This window comes from Passer montanus, unplaced genomic scaffold (assembly GCF_014805655.1).
Source record: "Passer montanus isolate IOZ18808 unplaced genomic scaffold, ASM1480565v1 scaffold24, whole genome shotgun sequence".
Classification (NCBI taxonomy): domain Eukaryota; kingdom Metazoa; phylum Chordata; class Aves; order Passeriformes; family Passeridae; genus Passer; species Passer montanus.
In genome coordinates this window covers 1,564,419-1,584,096 of record NW_024367037.1, presented here as the reverse complement: position 1 = coordinate 1,584,096, position 19,678 = coordinate 1,564,419, and the positions used below count along the sequence as shown (strand labels likewise).

Genomic DNA, 19,678 nt, shown 5'->3' with positions numbered 1-19,678 from the left:
ATCTCCCTGTGCTGTGGGGAGATGTGGAGACTAACCTTGCTGGGTTGGAGAAATAAGAGCTCTTAAGAAAGGGATTAACATCCCTCTAATTTAATCCATTCTGGAAAGACCCTGCCCTTCACTTCAGCTGCAGGTGATTCAGTCTGCCTGTCTGCAAGCTCCTCCATTAGGATTTTCAAAAGTAGAGGGAGTTAAATCCTCTCCAGAGTGACCAGGGTTCATGTTCTGTACTCTGCTGCCTTATCATTAAAATGGTGACTCTATCTAAGTGTAGGTGGTCCACGAAACTGAAGGAAATCTCATCAATTTAGATGTATATCTGCACAGAATACTTCGTCTACACTGAACTCCTGCCTTACTTACTCTGACTGCCTTTAATTTGTTTTAAAAGACAAGTCTTAAATGTGGTAACTGGTAATCATATAGCTTGTTTCTAAAATAAAAAAAATTCTAGTTAAATGAATTATATATTCATTTTGACATATATAACATTTACATCAATACCAACTGGATTCATACAGAAATGGAGTTAAAAGTTAGGCAATTATTCTTTTCAAATCAAACCCACAATGGGAATAGAATATTTCCAAGACATTTTTCCTACCATTAACACACATTACTAGAAGCAATTGCTTTTCCCTGAAGCCTCCAAAAAGCAAAAGAAATGATCAAACATCTTCTAAATTGACCCATTATTTTTCTTCAGCATTGCTGCCAAAAGCATTTATAAAAATATAACAATTTTCATTGCTATTAAATAGAACATTAAACAAATCCTATTTAACATTAAAGCAAACATGAGAAAATTCAAACAGTGTTTGTATTTCAACTTGAAGAGAGAAAAAAATATTTGCTTACCTCTTCAAATTTTAGTGCAATCATAGAAAAAGCTTTAAAAATTGCATCTGTTGGGCCTGTTATTGTCACAATTCTCTCTGGACAAGTGCCTTCTGAAATATTGATTCGAGCACCACTCTGTCAAAAGGAACAAATATTTTTCAAAGTTATACTTCCCAGGGAGCAAACAAAGTAGGATTAGGAATATAGTTTGGGAAGGAATACCTTGCGGCATCTAATTCCCTCCCCTACAACTGCAGCCCCAACATCATATAATTTCAGCATAAACTGATCACATTCCAAAAATTCATGTAACTGCAGGAAGCCGGATTCTGTCTGGGTAAATACTTCTGCAGCCTTCTTTGCAGCATGCAAATAGCACCTCTGTAACTCAAAGTTGCAAATAATTGCATAATCAAGTCTTTTTCCTTCCTGCTTGCAGGATTAACCTTAAGTAGGACTGGAGCTGCAGGATTTAAGAGACGGTGGTTGTCTCTAGGGAGCACCAGCATTTCCCAGGAGCGATGCACCTCTCTGGTTTGGAGGCCCAAAGGGGGGGCTTGGCTTCTCTGCCTCTCTACTGGGGCCTTGCTTTGCACTGTGGAGAAGGCTCCTTGTACATGTTTCTCATGTGAAGGCAGCCAGCCAGCATGCACTGAGCATCCCTTTAAAGGACTAGTGGTAGGACAGGACACACCAACAGTACTCTGTCCATAGGGCAAGGAGCCTGCTGGATGGAGGTAGAAAACCAGAAGTGTCTTAGAGAAGCCATGCTGCTCTCAAGTATACTTAGTCCTCTTTATGTCACCATGGCAGTGCAGAGAAAATGTCTCAACCAGGAGGTTTTATTTATTAAGGAAGTTATATATTTTAAAATACATATTTAAGATGCTCTTTAATATAGGTAATGATCAAATCCAGTTCAGGTAAGAGCCACCCTATGTGTGCTCTGAGATTTCAGTCCTGGATATGTGTTAATGCAGCCTAACAAGGCTCTGGAACCTCAACTCACCCACAGGCACTGACCTTCTTGGGGATCAGGGCCTGAAGCACATGTGAGACAAGCTGGGTCAGTCTGGCCCTTTGCTTGCAGGGTCACCACACAGCTGCTGATGTGCTGTGTCCTAGCCCTTAAGCACCCCATGCTGCTGCTCTACTGCAAGAGGCTGTGCTTCCTCATATCACAGCACCCCCACACAACATGGAAAAACCAAGGCTCAACACTACTGATAGAAAAATTTTCCTGCCAGAGACCTGGGCACAGAACTGAGGTTTCTGTATTTTTCTTTAGGCCTGAAGTTGTCTCTGACATTTTCTCAATGACAGCATTGTCTCTGACATTTCCTCAAAGACAGAGCTACATTTCACACCATAAAGATGGCATGCACCCTGCCACATCTGCCAGGGAAGTCAAAATAAAATTGCATTTTCCTTTTAAAGAAGTACTGAAAAAGGTAGTAATTTAAAGAGTGACTAAGTTATCATCATGTTTAGATACAGCCTCTTAGTCTTGTGCTGATGCAAAGATACATACAATTCTATTATAAAAAAAAATCAAGAAAATGAAGTGTCTTCTGACTACATATACATGACAGCAGGGGTTCAGGATTGGAAGAAGAACATTTGATATTTATCTTGAAAGACAGACCAAGTATCATAGGTATTCTCTAAGATGTTTTACTCAGAAGTCAGGAGCACTCTCCAATGATGGCTTCCCTTCTGTGCACACAATTTATGTACAAAGATATCTGCTCATGATCATAATTAACAATTACATTAAAACGTGTTGAATTATGTTTACCTAGTACACTGGAACATTTTTTCTTCTTATTTTTTTTTTAAGTCTTAGAAAACGTGTGAAAATATGGGTGAAAACATGTCATCAAAAAAGGAGCTCAGGACTCAGTCAGCCTGACAATGAAATCCCTATTGTGTATATTTAAAGATGGATGTCTGCAATTTTCTTTACTAAAATACTTTGACATTTCCCTGCCACAGACCTTCTATCAGAGTAGAAAACAACGAAGCAGCTGACACAGTAATGTACTGCAGCTTTACTAGAGCCAAACTGACTCTCCTTGAGGCATCCTCTATGCACTGCACTCCTAAAGTTTAAAACAGTAGGATTTATCTTTTGACTTATACTTTTAGCAGTTGCTTCAAAGCAGAAAAATTACATGGATCTCCAGGTAGGATGTGCTGCCTTGCAGGACCAGTGTGGGTCTGTAGCCTCCACCTGAGCACACTCCTCTGAAGACAGCACAGCTTGTTCTGTGGCACAGAAAGAAGCCCGCAGACACTGGGGAGGCTGCGATTTATGCAGTGCCCTGTTTTAATCCTATTTGTCTTCAGCCTTTTCAAAGGATGTGAATGGCAGGTGTGCAGGTCTACCCTGCCCACATCCTACTCACAGCTGCAAAATGAGGAAAAGCAAGGCTTTGCCAAGACCTGGCAGAGAGATGCTCTGGCCTACACACATCTGGCTCCAGCTCTGCTGAAGCTTGTGTCTACCCTCAAACTTGACGTGCATCAGTCTAACGCTTGGTTTCAGATTTTTGGAAACTCTACCAGGAGCCCAAGCCATGTGCAGGACTGATGTTGATATGCTAATGAAAGATACAGTGGGTCTGATGCACAGAGCCATGCTGTGAGCTGTTCCTGAGATAAGGCGGCAGCAGGCACATCGCTAGGGGAATGAAGGGCTCCAGACTGCTGCAGCGATAAGGAGGTTACATTAACAACAATGTTTAATTTAGGCCAGCACTATACCCCACTGCTCGCAAAGAACGGGGATGTTAAACGATCGGCCCACTTGATGGCAGCATCGGTCTGCACATGCTGAACTCAGTTCTCCGAGCCGGAAAGGAAGGCAAGTGAAGACATCAAAGCTTGTCTTACCTCCTCCCTCATCTTCTTCACTGTCTCACCTTTCTGTTAAAGAAGCATAAAAAACCCCGTTAGCCCGGGCTAAGAAAAGAGAAATGATATACAATAGTTTGACATGAATATAAAGTTATTTTCTGACCTTTCCGATAATGCTTCCAACCTCCTGCAACAGAAAAAAAGAGACACCATGAATGATACGATTTGTTACAGAAGAGCATTTGTGCTGTTCCTAAGCTATTTCACTATCATTTATTTCAAACCTTCAGTGTGAAGCATAGCTCCCTTCCATTGTTGCTGTATACAAATATGCCATGTTAGATACAAAGGGATGGACTAAAAACGTAGCTTTGCAGCCAACTGATCATGCAAGAAAAACACTTTTAACAGAAACCGATCTCGTGGTTACAGATCAATCCCGCTACTTTAAACACACACAAACCCCTGTCAGGGAATGAAAAGTTAAGAAATAACAGAACTGCACAATCTACTGGAGAAAATGAGGTGTAATACAAGCATCAAAATAATTGCTGGTTTCTCCAGCAGGGGCAGGCATTTACCCTCCTTACGCCTTGTAACAGTGAGAGCTGAATTTCCACGCTACCAAGTGTTATTGTGTAAACACCTGGTGGCCTGTCTTAATCTCCCTATTAAGCACTTAGAGAACACTAATTACTAATCACTTTTTAGGGACTTGGGAATTGCTACTGGACTCCCACAATCTTCCACCAAAGGAAAGAAAATACTGAGAAGTGTGGCCGTGGACATACAGTAGGGGAACAATGTGGCAGTTCTGGCAACATCCCAAAGGTGAAAGTCTTGGTGGATAAAACCAACAGGTAGCAAAAATGAAACTATTAACACTAAAATGAATAGTCTGGACATGTTACACAAATCATGCAGCTGTGACATCAGACTGGAAATCATGTGATGGAGAGACCAGCTAAAGGAAAATAAACTCCTCTTCTATACTAAGATTGTGAAATCCACTTCTACCGTTAAAGACTGCATCAGCTGGTTGAGCTGTCTCAGATGTATGATACACCACTTCCCTCCAGCCAGTCCATACACTTCAGTGTGATCCATCCTGGAACACAGTCCAAAGTGTAGAATTTTTGAAATTTTTGTCCTCTAACACTCTATCCAGTGATAGACTCGTGATAAAGTGGTAGTGACTTCACTCTGCAGGAAAGAACTACCTGCAGTGACCTTGAGTTATTTTTGCCAGTTGTTTATAAGCTCATAACATGAAGCTGTTTGTGCTTGCAATTCCTCACATCCTGCTCACAAGACATGAAGACTTTTCAGTGAGATGAAGTTACCTATTTCAATGAACTCTGGCATACTGTTCCTTTATGCTCTCTGCAAGTCTGCACACAACACCTGACTGAAGGGAACAGTCAATACACTGCTGGACAGGCTGGAAAACTGGGCTGGGAGAAAGCTCAGGGAGTAGAACGAAGTCAGATGAAAAGCTCTGTCTGTGATGTCTGTGATGGAAAAAGCCCATGCAGCAGGACAAGCTGGACAAAAACTTGCTACCTTAAAACTGACTTTGCAGAAAAAGTCCCGAGGGTCCTATATCAGAACTTCAACATAAATAAATGAGTACATCAGCAGTGCACCCCTGATCAAGCAAAGGCTGGACTGTATTAGCAGGAGCGTAGGCAGCAGGCTAGGGCAAATGGCTCTTTGTCATTCTGTTTATGAGAGCATGCCTGGAGGACTGTGGCCTCTTTTGGGCTCCTAGTACAAGACAAAGACACATTCAGGTGAATTCAATGCAGGGCCACCAAACTGGTCAGGGGACCAGAGCACAGGACACATGAGCAGAGGCTGAGAGAACTATTATTTGTTCTTAAGAAGAAAAGACTTGACAGGGAAGTCTTACTGCAATGTACAATAAGGAAAACAAGCTACAATATCAAATTCCTACTCAAAGTGTGGAAAAAAAATTACCATGGGGATGGCTGGACATTGAAAGAGGCACCCAGAGAATCATCATCCTTAAAGGTGTCAGAACCCAGCCTGGGCAAGGCCCTGTGTAATCTGATCCAATGCAATCTGCCTCAGGAGGTCAGACTGGAGGCTTTGTGGGTCCCTTCCAACCCTCACTGGTCTGTGATTCTTCAGGCACAGCCTTATTCCCACTGAAGTCAATGCCTTAATAGCCACAAAGTTCCTAAATCCTTGAGGCCCCTTCTCAGGCTTATTTTCAAACTGTGCTTTTCCTGTTTGCCATTTTCCTTTCTCTTACAATTGCTCTTTTAAGATGTACAAGATTCTGCACTCTTGTACACACTGAGCTGAGAACAGATATTGTCCAGACAGGAGCTACAAATCTTCCAGGGCTATCTGCTTTACAAATCTACAGTTCTGCTGGCCAGTGTAGAGTAGACCTTTACACTTCACACAGTTGTGTGAGTTTTTTTGGCAAAGTTGCTTGTGTCCATTTGGGACTATGAGATCTGCACCTCTGTACATACAATGCAGAGAATGGGCATGAAAGGGCTCACTGCAGTTTTCTGTCTTGTAACTAAATTATTGTAATATTCTCTTAATATGTGGGTTTAGGACACGCCTCTTCTGTGGCTGAGACAGCCAAACCAGCATGCTGTGTAGGTTCTCAAGTGAAATGCAGCTTTTTTGTTAGCAGTGACACAAATCTGGGACACCCATTCCCCCAGATTTTTAAGATCTTACTGTTTTTTACATTATCATTGTAACTGTCAATCTCACAGTGATTGCTGAACGTGAAATACAGGGAGCAAGGCTCTCAGCGATGACAAGGCTTGGGAATCCCCCATGTCCAGTAGTTCCTATCTGACCACTTAGCACATCTGGCAATTTTATTTTAAAAACTTCTTCCATTCTTCTCAGTTCCAGCTTTCAGAAATAATTATTTTCATAAAACAAATTCTTAGGAGGTAGAAGGACCTTTTGCTAGGCGTGAGAGCGTTCTGTGTCAGTTGCTATGGGCAAGCAACTATATTTCAATCCATGGTATAACTTCAGGTTTTGTATACCTGCAGTTTCATTAGAATATGTAGGCCTAGTCTTGAACCTCCAAGGCTCTGTCAGTATAAACTTAATACAAAATCTGTCCCAATCCATTTGATCATCTTGGGTCTCAATGAGAGATGTTGTTCTTTCAGAAATGAATGGATGGGTCATGAGTGATAAATGCAAAAATATTTTCCTTAGACATAGGAGAACATACTTTGCTTTATGAACAGAAGTACTGTTTGTAGCATTGGTAAAAAAAGCTGGTCCATTTCCAATGCGGAAATTAGGAGTATTTAAACAAGCAAAGGAGAGCACAGAATAAAAAGATTCTCAAGCTGATTGTTTCACTGAATTCTCTGTGAGTTTTGCTTTGGATTTCAGTGGGGACAGGAATACTACATGACCGATCATCACCTTGTTAGTTATTAATGAAGAGCACAAGCTATCAAAGTAATGAGTGGAAGAACTGTGAATACAACTGAGAAAAAAATATTTCAGTAAGACTGCTGACCAGTTCCTTGGAACATGCCAACAAATGTCACCGTAATCACATGGCGTACCTCAAATCTCCCCCTCATCAAAGGGTAACTTTAGAGCTTATTCTATAAGCCAGTTTCAAAACATCCAAGCCAATGCTACCTCTCCCTCTACTCTAGAAGATGGGATTCTGCTTGGCCATGTGAGGTAAGGTCACAGGGGCAGAGAGAAGCACTAACTTCACATGGACATTTCAGAATTTTGTTTTGCTTTATACAAATTACTGGAGAGAAAAAAAACCCCAGTGATTTTAAATAGGTCACTTCAGACTTTACTGGGGCCTTAGCTTTTTCTAGGAAAGCCCCAAGAAATACTGGTGACAACAGATCATGTCTTTAATTATGATGAGAAACCTATTTCAGCCACAGATTAAATCAAAAGACTCTTTTCACCTCATTCTTCAAACTACCAAAGCTACTTCACCAAACCTTTAATGTTTCTTTATATAGTGCAGTATTTGTTTCATACAGTTTCTCATATCACCATGAAATAAGTTTGCTGCTAAATGAGATACCTAACATAATTTTTATGACACTCAAGTTTTAGCATTATTTCTAACCAAGGTTACTTGGCTTTATCTTCTTTAGAAAATGTTTCTAGATCTGCCAGACATCAAATGTGCTATAGTTAAGTGCATAAGATGTCTGTCACCTACATTGGTTCATTATAAGTTTGTAGTTCACTTTAAGTCAGGCAAGCAACCCTCACTGCCGTCCAGGGAGAGACAGTGGAGGATATTTTGTTCCTAAAGAAGGAGGAAATAAGTGTACTCCCAAGGGTTTTTGCCTTTTCCCATCTGCAGCAGAAGCAGCCTAAACTGACAGTAACATATGCAAAGTTTGGTGAGAGGAGCCTACAGCTGATGTCAAGTTCAGCCTCAGTGCAGGTCAGACAAGTGTTTGATCTAGCTGCATTAGCAAATAATTGCCTATTACAACAGACTAACAATTCCTGAACTATTTGTTGTTTTCCAGTGCTCAGGAATATAAACTAGCAGTAACTACTGATCATCAATTTCAGACTGATTTATTGACTAACCATCCACATGTAAATATAGTAGAAAAAGTCACATGATAACAATTACTGAGTTTCGCATAGTCACACTTGAACAGCAGATCAAAAAGAAGTGCACAAAAAGAAGTTATAAAGGGGGGAATTAAAACTCAGTGGGAGAAAGACGGGTCCAAGCCAACCCATCTTGCAGACTGATGCCAGAGCTAGAAGTACTACCCAGGCTCCTTGGCCTCAACATGTAAAACATCCACTCTCCAGAAGCAGCTGTGCCACTGCACCCATACTGGATGACTCCAAAATGCTGCATATGTCTGCCTACACCCACTGATCCATCATCATACACACACAGGTATATTTGTTTGTTTGTGTTTAAAGTCAATATACACACACAGGCACTAAACAGCTGGGTATGAACATTTCTTGAAGGAATGCTAGCAATTTGGGGTGCCTATCCTGAGATTCATCAAAGGGGCCTGAGTTTTAGATGGTGCTGCATACCCAGCCCAGGTAATGCTTTCCAAAGGACAATCCCACCTGGTGACTACATCTCAAGCAGGAGAGTCGCACACCTGTGCTCAATGAGTTGTTTTGGAAAGCCTTGGAAAATTTGAAATCTACGTGCTGATTTCAGATGGCCTGAAGATAATTCTCTCTGGGGGACAGAGTTGTCATTATGATTTTCTTTGGTAGGAAATTTCTAATCAAGTAGATAAAACAAGAGCTGAACCTCACCAACAAACCCTGGGAGACTGCCCAGCATCAGTAAAGTATTTTCTAATCAACCAGCCAATTCACTGAAGATAACTTAAGGAAAAGCAATGGTAAAAACAGGGGATGGTTTCTTGCATGTTACAATGTACCATATACTATTTGCACACCTTATTCACAAAAATGTGATGAATTTTGTTCTTAATGAACACTTGGAAACTATTTCTGCAGATTGTGCATCATCTGTGGTGAAGACGAGGCAACATCAGCAGAACCAAACGGGGCAGCAAAAATTCCTGTTAGTCAAGGCTTTTGCAGGGCTCTTGATGGTAAGAATGACTAAACAAAGATATAAAACTGGCTGTAGAAGAAACCTTTTTCCCAATAAATTATGTTGTGAGTCCTTTGAATAGCAAGAGAAAGAAATCAGTCATATTAAGAAAACAAGAAGCTTAACAAATGACAACAAACATTGGTTTAAAGATTAACCTTTGATCTGTAAACATAAAGTGTGAAATTCCATGAATTTTTTAAAGCGTAAGGTTGGTTAAATAATTACTGAGTCCTGGAAAATCAAAACAAAAACAGGTAGCTATTGTGGGACCATAGAAACGCACAGGTCTTGCTCTATTATCATGCAGCTTTTATTAGCAGTGCTATGGGGCAAATGGAACAAAAACTTAATAGAATCCCTGAGATAAAGCCATGTCTAGAAGGAAAACACATTTAAGAAATAATGTAGGAATATATGCTTTCACCTCAAAACATCCAACTAAGCACAGGCTCCATTCTAAAGCCTGAAATTCCTTTAGGCAATGCTCTGATTGCACATGCTAATCTGCTTCCTATAAAGCAAGGATAAGGTAGAACCAGTACGGCTGAGTCTACAAACAAAACAGCTTTGAAAGGAAAGGAATACAGCCTTCCATTATGGGGAAACACCTGTCATGGGACAAGGAGGGGTCCAGGCAACAGCACACATCAGCTGTGCTGATAAAGTTTTCCAGACCCAGACCAGTTGTCTTTCTCCCATCCAAAAGGAGGTGTAACATAACTCAGCTTTCTCTCTCCTCACCTTAACCTGAGGACAGAGCTGCCAATAGTCACCTAAGCTTATGAATATGCTTGCGTGGAAGATCCCAAGAACATGTTCCACAAAGCTGTTCTGAACATCCCGTTTGCATGGAGCGTGTGGGGCATCAACATTTTTCAAAGACTGGTATAGAAGTCAGTTTTTGGAAACATGACAGCCTCAGAGAAATCTGTCAGCCTCAGAGAAATCTCTCAGCCTCAGAGAAAAAACAGCCACCATGAGTAAAATGGGTAAAATGAGAATCTGATTTGTGTTCTGGGATTACGTGGGATTAGCCTCACTGCCATGGGATATCTCATGTTCCTAGGTGATGCTTCAGTAGTCACTGTCTGATGCCCACAGCCCTAATTTAGAAAGGCACTGCAGTCCAAGGCCTTCCTTACTGAGGCAGATCTTTTGCTAACAAATATGGTAGTGTATAAGGAAATCCAAAAATTATGTTTTTTCTAATGGACATTCCAATATTATGTATCTTCTGCATGTGCATCTAATATTTTTTTGGGTGCTATGTCAATGGGCATTTTTCCTTTGCTTTTTGATAGCAGACAGCTAACATTCAGTTTCACATCTAAGTTCCCAGCCTTCCCTGCTAAAACCAGCCCAAAACTCAGTTCTGTTCCTGTGCTTGTCCCTGCACCTGTGATGGTGAAGCAGCAGCACTGAGCAGGGTGTGTACCTTCTGCAATCTCAGTTCATTACAGTCACGCACTGATGAGGAGATTTTGTTTGGTAAAAGTGGGAAGACTCAGCTATGGAGATTGTTTTTGGGAGTAGAGAGCTATGGAGATTGTTTTTGGGGCTGGGGGAACTCTCTCTCTCTCCCTTTCTGCTGATTTTTGAGGCTAGTGGGAGTATCTTGGCTGCTCCTACAAAAACACTGAGAAGAGGTCCATCTTGTGTTGTGCATCTGCATGCAGAGTTTTGTTCCATGACCAGGGCTCTCAGGTATCACAGTAATGCAAGCAAACAAAACAAGAACTATAATAGCAATAGGCAGGACAGTCAATCCTCATAATACCCTGACAGTGTTTGTGGAAACTGGAAAGAACAGAACAAACATTGGCTTGATTGGCATTTTATGGCTTGGATTGTATTACTGACAAGGTGATTCTTAAAGTTACTTTGTTGCATTCTGCATTTCAATAAGTAAAAAAATTTAAAAAAATGGAAAAGTAGAAGGTCATTCCCTTTAAGATGGGGAAAATTAATTTCTGTACTTGTTTTACGGTCTTTCAGAGAGGCAATTAAGCAGGCACCAAAAAGTGGCCACTAACAGAAATAAGGCAATTTTTCTTAATGATTTTATTCTGTATTTGAGCTGTTAAGTATAAGCCATCACTTCATGAGTTGAAATTTTCTTTCTTTTTCTTGTAAAAATTCTGTATGTAGCATCACAAAGTAATCACCAACATGTCTGAAAGCTACCACTGAAGCTGGATGTAAGTCACTGTAACCAGTGCCACAAAGTCACCCATTGATCCTGCTGAAACTATTTTGAACTCAGATACCTAGAGTTCCTCAGGGAATGTAAAATTATGCTGTAAGTACTAAGGCACTCATAGGGTTTTGTCCAAACCCAAACATTTGACTGCAGATACATCTTTCTAATTCACTGTTGCTGAATGAGAAATGCATCATTGAGCAAATGGTATGAGGGAAAGAGAAGCTCCACTCAGCCATCATATATTTCCTCCATCAATGCAGATTATAGTGCACGTGCTACTCTTTACTGGACATGTTTAAAATTTGCATAGGAGACTTACAGAACATAACAAAAGTCTCTATACCAGATTTTTTTCTTGGGATTCCCTTATTAGATTTATTTTCAAAATAGTATTTTATATAATTATTTCCAACTACAAGCACTTATGGCATTCAAAATACCATAACATTTGTATTGATAATATGTATTTATGAGAATGTTTAAAGAAAGCTAGGCATAGTCTCCTCAGTCTCCTAAAACTTTCATTATTTTTCTGTGAATTCCCCCTCTGTCAGTCTTCACCGTCACTCACACATGTGGCACCTGCTGCTGAGCACAGAACTGCAGGTGTGATTCTGCCAGAAGAACAATAAGGTAATTACCTCTCCTTGCCCCATGATGCACCAACGCCACACATCCAAAATTGCACACACTTTTGCTGAAATAGCTTTCCTCTCCAACTTAGCATATCCCAAATGTGCCACTCTCTAGACACTGACACATCTGATGCTTTTTAGCCTTTTATGCTTTCCAGATTTCCCTCTGTCACTGAACATGTATCTTCTAAATTACCTTCTCCAGTTAATTGCCTCAACTCTCCAATTTACAGCTCTCAGTATTTGGCAAGAGTCCTACTTTCCTGCTAGTTTTCCCCTCACTCCTTCATCCTACCTGTAAATTATTTCCTTGTTCTTCCTAACCATTCAACTTCATTAATCCATTTTGGTTTTTATTGCTGAACACCATTCTCTTTCTCCAAAATATTCCTCAGGTTCAATACATTACTATATTCTACTTTGGTTTGTTGCAGACTTCACTGCACCCAATATGATTTCATCAATGCACACATTCACACAGTGCCTTTGGAAACAATGCATTATTTCTCCTGCAGGTTTGTACTGGAGGGAGGAAGCAGAGATTCTTGCACCACCACTATGAGATGGAGGTGGATCTCATAGTGGATTTGTGACCTGCTGCCCTTTCTATGCTGACCCACATGAATATTTTCTCCTGTTACACCTCATGAACCTGGCTTTTAAATCTCCATTAAGCTGCTTTCCTGAGATTTAAGACCTTTCTACTGCCACAGTCTCTTTACCATCCACATCTAAAATTAAACTTTAATGCTGAGTCTCCAGAGTGTTAATCAGCCTGTTAACACTGGCTGTGTACAAAACCAAACTAGTCCAAAATCATGTAATCATTATCCAGTATAGTCAAAATAGGTGCTTTATCAACAGTTATTTCTTTCTGGGCATGAACTGACCAAACCTAGTTCAAGACCATTGCAGATGTCAAGTGCTAATATGTTGGCAGATACCTGTGGGCAAGGCTACAATTTCCAGTCTTTCAACCTCATTATCTGAGGCAGTAAGCAAGGAAAAATCAGCCACAAGTCATGGGAATAGAATATTCAGCAAAAGGTGAGCAAGGAATGGTAAGAAACATGGAGGTCTACACCTATACCCTATGACATGCAAAGAGCCGAAATAATTTTTATCTTGACAAAAATTTAGAAAGGAAGAAAAAGTAAAACATAAGAGTTCTTTTCGGGCATGAGCTCTGCTTCTCCATACAGAGGGCTCTGATGACTGGGGGCTGTTGCCCATGAATGCACACACACTTCATTCGTCTTCCTCATCCCTTCAAAACCAGTGATGTGGTCTGGGAAAATATTGCTATTCCTGCCTTTGCTGGAAGCAGAAATCTTGCAATCCCTACAATACTCCAATCTTGCCCAGAAATTATAGTTTTGAAGTAGACAAAGATAATAAAATATCCATATTCATTCACGTCTCTTTCCTACACAGTGATTTTACTTATTTTACTTCAAGAAACAGCAAGAATCAGATGGAAAATACAAAAGTAGGGCACTGTAAACAGCCTCAACTCATATTCTCTGTTTTTCTCTACTGAAATGTATGAAACAGCTTTATTTCTTAATGTGGTGCATCTTTCTCATTAATAAAGGATGAAAATGTGTATCTGCATTATTTAACATATTCTATATTTCTAACTGTATGTCTTTGAAAAGACTCTTCTGTTTCTGACCCCTCTGGAGCAGTGGGGTAACGCGGTCAGAAAGGTGCTGAGCAGAAGAGGCTGCAGTGCCTGTGAAGTGCAACTTTACAGGATGAATTCAGTTTTGTCTGGCTTGTCCTTAGAAACCTTCAGTGATGGATGGTGCAGCATGCCCAGGCAGCCTCCTCCCCTCCTCACACATCCTCATAACAAGTTTTTCCTAATCTTGCTTTTTAGATTACCTACAAACACTGACAGTTGCTTCTCTGTGGATGCAAGGAATGCCTAAGTACTGTCCTTGCAGCATCCTCACCAACACCTGCCCTCTAATTCATCACAAGAAAATGTGACAAATGTTTTGTGTTGCTCATGATTTCTCTTCAGGGCTGTAACACCATTGTAACTTTTTCACTGATGTAACATGGCACAAGATGAAAATTAAGCCTTTCATCTTACATCATCACAAAATCTCTGAAAGTCCCAGCCCAGGATGACACCTTTCATATCAGGCCCTGGAAACACTGAGGTTACCCCAAGGTTAACCTTTCATACCTCGCAGTGGTTGGCTTTTTGTAGGGCCTGCAAAAATTCTTTTTCTACTATCACTGATAAAAAAATTGCTTTTTTTTGCCCTCCCTTAACACCACGTTTTCTGCCATGAGAATATCAAGGCTGTGCCTTGCCTTGTTGCCAGCTGGCTGCTCCCAGCCCTTGCTGTGCTGTGGCTGAGTGGCTGTGCTCCCAGGAGCTATCCCAGCTCCTCAGCCAGAGGCTGCACAAAGCCTGGCAGGAGCTCAGCTGGATGCACAGACACTCCCTTCCTCAAAGCAAGATAAAGCAAAGGTGCTGATCAGTGGTGTCCTACCTGCACTGGGGAGACACTGGCCCTGGTTCTCCCAGAGCTCAGGACTCTTCCTATTTCTTTTCCTCTCAACTCATGATAATGTCTTTTGTTTTTGCCAAATAATTTGTTTGTTGTGGTGGCTTTTTTATTATTACCATCTTGCAGAGGTCTGGCCACTCATACAAATCCTCATTTTTCTGCAGGTATAGAATTTACCTTAATTGCTTCATTAAGATGTCTATTCTTGACTTAAAGCCTCTATACAAACCACATGAAAAGTACATGCTGAAAATTTCCTAAGTCTGCAGGACCTACAGTCAAGATAAGCAAGCACAGTAGCACAAAATTATGGATTTCCAATCAAAATGTATGCAAACAACACAAAGCACACAGGCCTTCCCTGTGCAAAGGTACACTGATAATAATGGTTTAGAAATACTGAGTTAAAGTTAGTAGGGAGAGGTCCTCCTTTTTCCATGCAATGCATTAAAAAATAACATTAAAACTATTTAACTTTAAAAAATAACTGAATCCAGTTTGATCCAGTTTTAGAAACCTTTTTATTTCTCCTCTTCTCTCTCAAGTTATGACCAGTTATTTACAGACCTACGTCTAGACAAACTCTTTTGTCTAGAAATATTAATTAGAGATCAACAATTTCCACTGATGTCATCACCACAACAAATCTCAAGGAAGAGTCTAGAAATGTGTTTCTTCTTTTCCAGAGGAACATACAGCTTTCAGAATGCTTTCTCACATTGTGTTCATATTGATTCAGACATCCTTCATTCCTCTGTATTATTTCTAAATCACAGAAATTACATCAAAGAAACGGAAAGCATCTGACTTTTATCACCAAAATAAATTCTGATTTAATGTACTCTTTCCAATACTTAGGCACAATAGGATACATGATTAGAGCATAGTGGAGCTAACAGAATACCCATCGTGCCTTGTTAACTGAGGATGCATGGTATAGATCCAGGTAAAATTTGAACTTTGCAGCTTTTGTGGGTTTAATTTAGACCCTTGGGGCTACATATGCATTGAAGTCTGGACACATAACATCCATTATTGTTAAAAGTGGTTGCACACAAAATCAATTATGTTTAACAGAGAAAATGAACTTTATCTGATTTAATTTCTGATTTTAAAAAATCCCAATAACCCTAGCCCACAGTTTAAATAAAATGTCTTGAAAATGACAGATACTTCATTTTTGCTTTAAAGGCAGGATTCTGAAACAAGCAGAGCTGTCTGACAATGATTAAAAAAGCCCAAAACACCATCACTTAAGCACATGGGAATGTGACTGCAACCAGTAGGGCTGCTTATACCCACTGGGATAAGTATGTGTTCAAATGCTTTCATGGACTGGGACCAGAAACCAGTAGAATCAACCCTGAAGACCTAATTTTGAGCACAGACACGTGTACAGATTTTAGGTGGGTTTTGTAAGAGAGAGTGTTATTAAATTTGTTTGACAGATCCCTATTTAAGATGCAGATTTACACACCAGATGCCTGCCTGAAGCTGAATATTTCAGGGGGAAAAAATCAAAATGGTTAGATCATTTCTGAGAAAAAACATAATTTGATCTGACATAACCTAATTTCTGAGGATTTTAATTTGCAAACTTAGGCTGTACCCCCTCACACTTCTCCATAAGTAAAATAGAATGGGAGATACCTTAGGGCCTATTTGTGCTATGGGTTTATCATACGTGTGTTCATACCATAGGTTGAAAACACCCACTATTTTAAAATGTATAAGTATTTTAGTTACAAAATTAAACTCTAGGAGTAAATTTTTTTTTTAGATTTATATATATAAATTCAATCTCCAGAATAACATGCATTATATATTCACTGTTCCCAGTTAAGGATGAAACTAAACCACCTCTTTTCTATAACATTCATTCATTAAGCCTAAAAATGCCTGGAGTTGCCTGATGCAAATAATACAAACAAACCTATGAAATGTGTTTTTTAATTAAAAGCCCAATTTATGATCTGTTGATGTGAAATAAGCAGTGACCAGACTGTTAAATCTGACAATACTGAATTGGCACTTTGTCTAAGGCACCGATTTCCCACTTATCTGCATGCTTTGAGTGCTGCACTGGACAGAAAGGAAATGAGAACCAGTCTTCCAACCCAAACCCGCCAGGACCTGGACAAACCCCTGGAATATCAGGGGGCTCACTCTGATGAGATGTTACACCAGAATAATGAAGAACTGGACCCCATTTGCATTCAATAGAAATAGACACCAACTCTGTGGCAATTATTTCACATGAGTCAATGTTCTGGTATCCTAAAAAACCCCTGCAAAACCCAGCAAATGCTGAGAAAGGCAAGCTGTATGCAGGTCAGCCTCCTGCAAGGGTCTGCCCAATTTGGCTCAGTATCAATGGAAGAACTCCTCTTTTTTTGCCGCCAGATTCGCTTAAAATGGGTTCGTTACAGGCAGGGTTTGTTTCAATGAGCTTGGGCTGCAGCGTGAACTTCAGCAGGATTCCCTGAAAGGCAGGGGGTGATTTTTTGGCTGTGGCAATGGTGCTTTTGACTCAAGGTGGAGGAGGAGCAGACCCTCTGTCAATGTTAGTGCCAGGCTCTGCTGGTAGCTGCACACACACTCAACACACAGGCAACAGGAAATGCTTCACCTTGCCATGCATGAGAAGGCGTATGGTAAGAGTGACATTGAGACCTCCTTCAGACACTTTTCCGTCCTTCGTGTTCATCCTGGCCTTGTATCTTCAATACTTGAAGGTAGCTTCGTTTTTTTCTTTTTTTTTCTTCTATTCACTCAATCAACCTACAGAGAGAGAGAAAGAAAAAAAAGAAAAAGTACTATTGAGTGGCTGAAGCTACTCTGAGCTGAGAATATCATGTTGTACAAACCAATTAACATTCCTTCCTTTGATTTTCTGGACTACAGTTTAGTGCTGAAAAGGCTCCTTTGATTATTATCCCTCCCCATCCAACTCTTTAGCCCTTTACCAATTACAAGATAAACTCCCTTTTGAAACCTTTAAAATTTTCTTAACTTCCTGTATTTCAAAGTTGAAAGTACAGAGCACAGCAGAGTGAAGTACAACATCCTCTGAAGAGCACTTTGTTAACCTCTGCAGTGTGTATATGCTACATACATATATCTACACATGCATTTTTTTCCATGTGCCTGGTGCTGTTTTTATTTCTCTCTTTGTAACTGCATCTTTCTCTTTTTGCTCTTCCAGAAGAGATATTTTTGTTTTCTCTCCAGCTAGAGAGAAATTAATTCTGAGCCTAAACACTGATCCCTGCCAGCAACAGCGGATGACACATTATCAAAGACATCTGAATAACTAAGAGCCACTTTCTGTTGTAAATCTGGGCACTGTCTGACTTTGTTTTTGTCTATGAGGCCCAGAGGTGGCTCAGTCCCTCAAAGGCCAAAGCTGAGCTTCAGCCCTAAGTGGAAGGAAGATTTTTCTTAATTCCTAATGACAAATTGCAGATTTCCAGTCATTTACAAAGCCATAAATATCCTAAAATGCTAATGAAAGCTGCAAGGGCTGGCTTTGAAGGGATAAACAAGCTGCATTATGAGTTTATTAATGCAAGGACATTTATCAGCACAAACAAAAATGCGGGCAGGAAGGAATATTACCAAGGGCAGACAAATTCTGTAGTAGAAAAGGCTTAGTGACTCCTTATTTAGTTTTGTCCTTTTCAGGCTTATTTTATAGAGCATAAAACCCTTAGATATTACGCCTCTCAGTAACCATCCCTTTTCTGTTTCCCATCCTCTGTAACAACCCTATTAGCTTTGCATCTTCAGGCTTCCCAAATATTTACCTTGCACTATATATAAATAGGGCACTGGCTATTGAGCACTCCTAGGGACACTCATTTTGTGTTTTGGAGTGGCAGGCTGCTCTCCCCTCGTTGAGATTGCTCAGGCACGGGACTAAACAGTTGGAAGGGCCTATGGGATCATCCTCCTAAAAACTCTGGAGGAAGTATTGTGAGGCTGTTTCACCATTTGATTAAGCTCTACCCTAAGAGCCACTAAGTGCTTTACTAGATCAAGGTGAGGCCCATATTGGCTGAACATGTTATGTGTGAGAGACATCAACAGCAATTCTTAAAGAAAGAGCCCAAGAAAAGTGTTGAGTGATTGCTGATGGACTTGCTGAGCTGCCAGCAATCAGTGATTCATGGCACCCTGGGAGACTGCCTCCAGACCTGCATTTCCCATAGCCATCGGTGGACAGATCCATGAATTTGTTTAGCGCCTTCTTGAATCAATATATCTGTCTCCAAAAGTGGGGGTGTCACACATTTAATATTAGTATGGAAAAACATTCTTCACTCTATGTGGCTTAAATTTGCTCACTGATATTTCCTCTTGTTACACATTTTGCCCTTTGTGTGTTATCTGAAGACTATCACACCAAGTCATTTCTCTGAAGCTGAAACTTCTCATTTCAGCTGGGGTCTGTGAGTGGCCAAGCCACTCCTGATGTTTTTGCCCCTGGGAAATAAACTGGAAGAGTTTTCTCTCAAGCCTCTACAGGAATAGTAGGGCCACAGAGAGTTCCTGTGCCTTCAGTGACTGCAAAAATAAGTGGCAGACATGCCTAAGGAGAGATGAAAAGAAAGAGTGAGAAAGAGCAGCTTAAACTCCTCATTCCACCTTCCTGATTTGCCCTAACCCAGCATGGACTCAGGGTATTTAGTACCACGTCCTCCACCACCCAGACCATAGCTGCTGATATAAATCCATTTATTTCACATTTCTAGGCTTATTATTACACTACATATTCCCTATCTCACTGGAGAAAGGGAGACAAGAAGCCAGGTGCCTGGGTGAGAAGGCAGAAAACAGAAGCAGCCTGGCCATGTCTCTGATGCACCATGAGTGTAGGAACATGACAGGAAAATGTTCCAAGGCAGATCTCAGGGAATGGCAGAGAAGGGTATCAGCTGTACTCTACTTGTTTAAGATTAGACCAGGAGTCAGGGGAAAACCTGCAACTGCA

General features: G+C 40.5%; 1 protein-coding gene across 13 annotated transcripts in view; it reads right to left on the bottom strand.

Moving 5' to 3' along the window:
* The window catches only part of LOC120502967 (poly(rC)-binding protein 3-like), a 500,985-nt gene that overhangs the window by 43,266 nt on the left and 438,041 nt on the right, over window positions 1-19,678 (bottom strand). For all 13 annotated transcript variants that reach the window (XM_039711011.1, XM_039711012.1, XM_039711013.1 and 10 more), the window contains 4 exons: window positions 17,315-17,466; window positions 3,863-3,886; window positions 3,736-3,768; window positions 859-975 (listed from right to left, as the gene is read on the bottom strand). In XM_039711011.1, the coding sequence (XP_039566945.1) occupies window positions 859-975; window positions 3,736-3,768; window positions 3,863-3,886; window positions 17,315-17,392 (252 nt within the window). In that variant the 5' untranslated portion in view covers window positions 17,393-17,466. The remainder of the gene's footprint in view (window positions 1-858; window positions 976-3,735; window positions 3,769-3,862; window positions 3,887-17,314; window positions 17,467-19,678) is intronic.